This window comes from Ochotona princeps, chromosome 4, assembly GCF_030435755.1.
Source record: "Ochotona princeps isolate mOchPri1 chromosome 4, mOchPri1.hap1, whole genome shotgun sequence".
Classification (NCBI taxonomy): domain Eukaryota; kingdom Metazoa; phylum Chordata; class Mammalia; order Lagomorpha; family Ochotonidae; genus Ochotona; species Ochotona princeps.
In genome coordinates this window covers 50571456-50575047 of record NC_080835.1, presented here as the reverse complement: position 1 = coordinate 50575047, position 3592 = coordinate 50571456, and the positions used below count along the sequence as shown (strand labels likewise).

Below are 3592 nucleotides of genomic sequence, written 5' to 3'. Positions count from 1 at the left end.
TACTAAGCTATTTCCATTATTCATTCAAACTTATTTTGTCTGATTCCATGTTACAAAGCCAAATGATTACTAAGCTATTTCCATTATTCATTCAAACTTATTTTGTCTGATTCCTTGTTCCAAAGAAAAGCACAGCTTTAACAATATTCATCTACTTTAGGAACATTATTGTTTTATAGTTTGAAAATGTTCCACATTATTGGCAAAACTACGTTATTGTTACAACATCAAATCATTCCCTTTGAAGTAACCTGTTTTGTTTGTATGCTTTTTAAAGCTTACTTCATGTTATTTTATTTTTGATGTTGTTTTCATAGTTGGTAAGAATGTAGGCCCATGAGGGTCATCGAATATGGTGGGAAGGGTCGAGGTATGGGGGAAGAGAGATGGGGCAAATGCCTCTTCCCTTTTCTCTTTTATGGGATGGGGAAAGGGAAGAGGAGGAGGCTGCTCCCAGCTGCCAAGCTACATCAATACCTAGGGATGGGGATATCTACTCGATGTCATCTTAGAAACCCCAATATGGAGAAGAATGTTCCAAGGGTATTGCTTGAGTGGTCTTGATAGTTCTAAGAAGCTGATGGTTTTGCTGCTCCAAGGTTGAGAAAATGTTTCCAAGGTCCATTGACTGGCAGAATCCATCCTAGTGCTTTCTCTCAGCCAGACCCTTGCTGCCAAATATTGGCTAGGAGAGATGTTCAACCTGTTCCACTCTCCATCTTCTTACATGGCTCCTGACATCTTCAGTAGTTCCAAGACTGGCTATTATGACCTCATATGCACTTAAATATACCCCCACCACATAGGCATCATCAGTTAAAGAGGTCCAGTCCCTGTACATGCATTCCAAGGTTGGACCACACATTTAATAATTCTCCCTGTGGCCAGAGCTTTGAGTCCAGGGGTCCAGTTGGGGCTTCCTCCAAGAAACCTCACCTGGTATGACCACAGACCTGATGCATGTGCCAATCAGTACAGCATTTGATTCAGTCAGTTACTATTATCAGTCTATGCAAACAATGATGATTGTAGTGGTTTGGTCAGTTCCGTCCTTGATCCCTATTCCCACAAAAATCGACATGTGTTGTGGCCCAGCCCAGTGCAGTGTGCAATCACCTGGCCCTTGCACACGCAAGCAGGAACTGTACCCTAGTTGGGATGGCCCCCAATAGCCCTAACCAGGCTCATTTTCTGGCCAGCCTGCTTGTCTGTAACTGTAAGAATAAATTATTTGTTTGTAACTATAAGAATAAATTATAATAATACGTTATTTGAGAGGCTTGGCCGAAATGAAAAGTATTTTGTTATCATTTAACTATACAAATGACTTTTGAAGACTTCTATAAAGGCCCAACTTAGACTTTGAAATTCTATAATTGGTCTTGCAAAGTAAATTCATAATTTCTCTTAAGCAAAGCACACACAGCATGTTTCCTTAAGGACTCAGAAAGAAAGAGGGGTTGAAATTTGTGCCTATGGAATCTAGATCTACAGGTGACTAGGCCTAGAGAAGCTCTTGTAGGGCTATTTAATGATGAAGATTACTATGAATAAATAGCTGGATTTGTTATATCTGAAAATAAGTAGCAAATTCATAGGCAAATCGATACTATCAAATACTTCTTTGGTGCTTCTAAGTTTATATCATCTTGCCAATGAAAAGTGTAACTACAAATATATATTTGGAAAATACAGTAATCTTACATAAAAAAGTACAAGAAAATATGGAAACATAAATTTAAATAAGAAAACAATTTGGAGAGATGATCAACCACCTAAAATATGCAAAAAATGACTAATTACACTTAGTTTCTTTATTCCTGCAAAAGTGTCATGTACTGCAGGGTCTGTTGATACGGACTTGCCCATTTCCCTGGAGATATTTTGAGCTTTGGGGAGAAAGAAGGGTTCAGTGCCAAACAAAATGATGGCTTGTGTATTTCCACTCTCCTGAGGGTAATAGCAGTCCTGGCAGTGACTCACATAAGTGATCACGTGCAGTCTTTGGGAATGAACACAGACGCCCAGAGGTTGCCCTTGGAAGACAATGATTGCATAACATGATTTAATTAACACTACTCTATAAAACTCCCTGATCATCTTACAGTTCTTGTAAATAACTATTGAAATTCACCATCTAGACAAGAGTATTTTCTCACTCTTAAAGTTAAAGATTAAGTTTTTGATTTGCTCAGTTTATGACACTTATGGAAACTGCTTTTGTTTTTACTTATTGTACTTCCAAATGTCAGATACACACTACTGTTTAGTAGGAGATCACAACTTCATGTAATTTGCAATTTGCTTCAGAAATACTTTCAGTCTTCTATTGATGTCTGCTCTCCTGATCTCAAATTTCAGCTATTCCAGCTTTTTGCTCACTGGGTTTCCTGGCCTAGAAGTTCACTATCTCTGGATCTCCATCCCTTTCTGCACCATCTACGTTATGGTTTTCCTGGGAAACTGCATGGTGCTCCATGTGATCCGCACCGAGGTGAGCCTGCACCAGCCCATGTTCTACTTCCTGGCCATGCTGGCCGTCACTGACCTGTGTATGGGCCTGTCTACTGTGCACACAGTCCTGGGGGTCCTTTGGGGGCTTGTCAGAGAGATCAGCCTGGAATCCTGCATTGCACAGTCCTATTTCATCCACGGTCTGTCTTTCATGGAGTCCTCTGTGCTCCTAGCTATGGCCTTCGACCGCTACATCGCCATTTGCAACCCACTACGCTATTCCTCCATCCTCACTAATGCCAAAATTGTGAAGATTGGGGTGGCAATCCTATGTAGGAGTTCTTTACTCATACCTCCAGTCATTATTCGCCTAGGATTCTTAAATTATTGCCGTGCTCATATCCTCTCTCACTCCTTCTGCCTACACCAAGATTTAATAAGGATGGCCTGCTCAGACATCCGCTTTAACAGCATTTATGGTTTGGCACTTGTTATCAGCAATCTGTTATTGGATGCTGTACTCATACTCATCTCCTACCTCATGATCCTGCACACTGTCTTAGCGATTGCATCCAGGGAGGAAAGAATGAAGTCTTTGCAGACCTGTGTATCTCACATCTGTGCTGTTTTGGTTTTCTACATCCCCATCATTGGTCTGACTATGGTGCACCGTTTTGGGAAACATCTCTCACCGCTGGTTCATGTACTCATGGGCAACGTCTATATCCTTTTCCCACCCTTGATGAATCCAATCATTTATAGTATCAAAACCCAACAGATACGAAGGAGAGTCCAGAGGTTGTTCTCCTTGAATCAACATATGTCTCGAGGACAAGTGTGAATAAGCTTGAAAACTTCTGTGACGTTACGAAGCACAGTTTAGTAAGTAATTAAAATAGATTTAGAACTACTATTTTAATAATGTGTTACAAATTAAAAATGATTTCTGTTTTCCTAAAAAATAAGTCAATGAAACTGGCATGCATGATTTTGTGATCAATTTTATAAATCAGAATATGAAAATACATTTGGTAGGCAATCATAAGTTATCAAACAAACCTGCTGGCAAAATTCCATACCTACTTGTGTGGTGAAGTGAGGATATTTTGAATGCATTCATCATAATATAGGTGAATAT

At 39.7% G+C, this 3592-nt stretch overlaps 1 protein-coding gene across 1 annotated transcript; it reads left to right on the top strand.

Moving 5' to 3' along the window:
* Positions 1-2332: 2332 nt before the first annotated feature.
* Positions 2333-3295, top strand: LOC101521083 (olfactory receptor 51V1). Its single transcript, XM_004590083.2, has one exon. It carries the CDS (start codon positions 2333-2335, stop codon positions 3293-3295), a length of 963 nt encoding a protein of 320 aa, XP_004590140.2.
* The last annotated feature ends 297 nt before the right edge of the window (positions 3296-3592 follow it).

Bases quoted from the DNA above. Each gene is read 5' to 3' on its own strand.
- LOC101521083 (XM_004590083.2), top strand. From the start codon at position 2,333: ATGTCTGCTCTCCTGATCTCAAATTTCAGCTATTCCAGCTTTTTGCTC.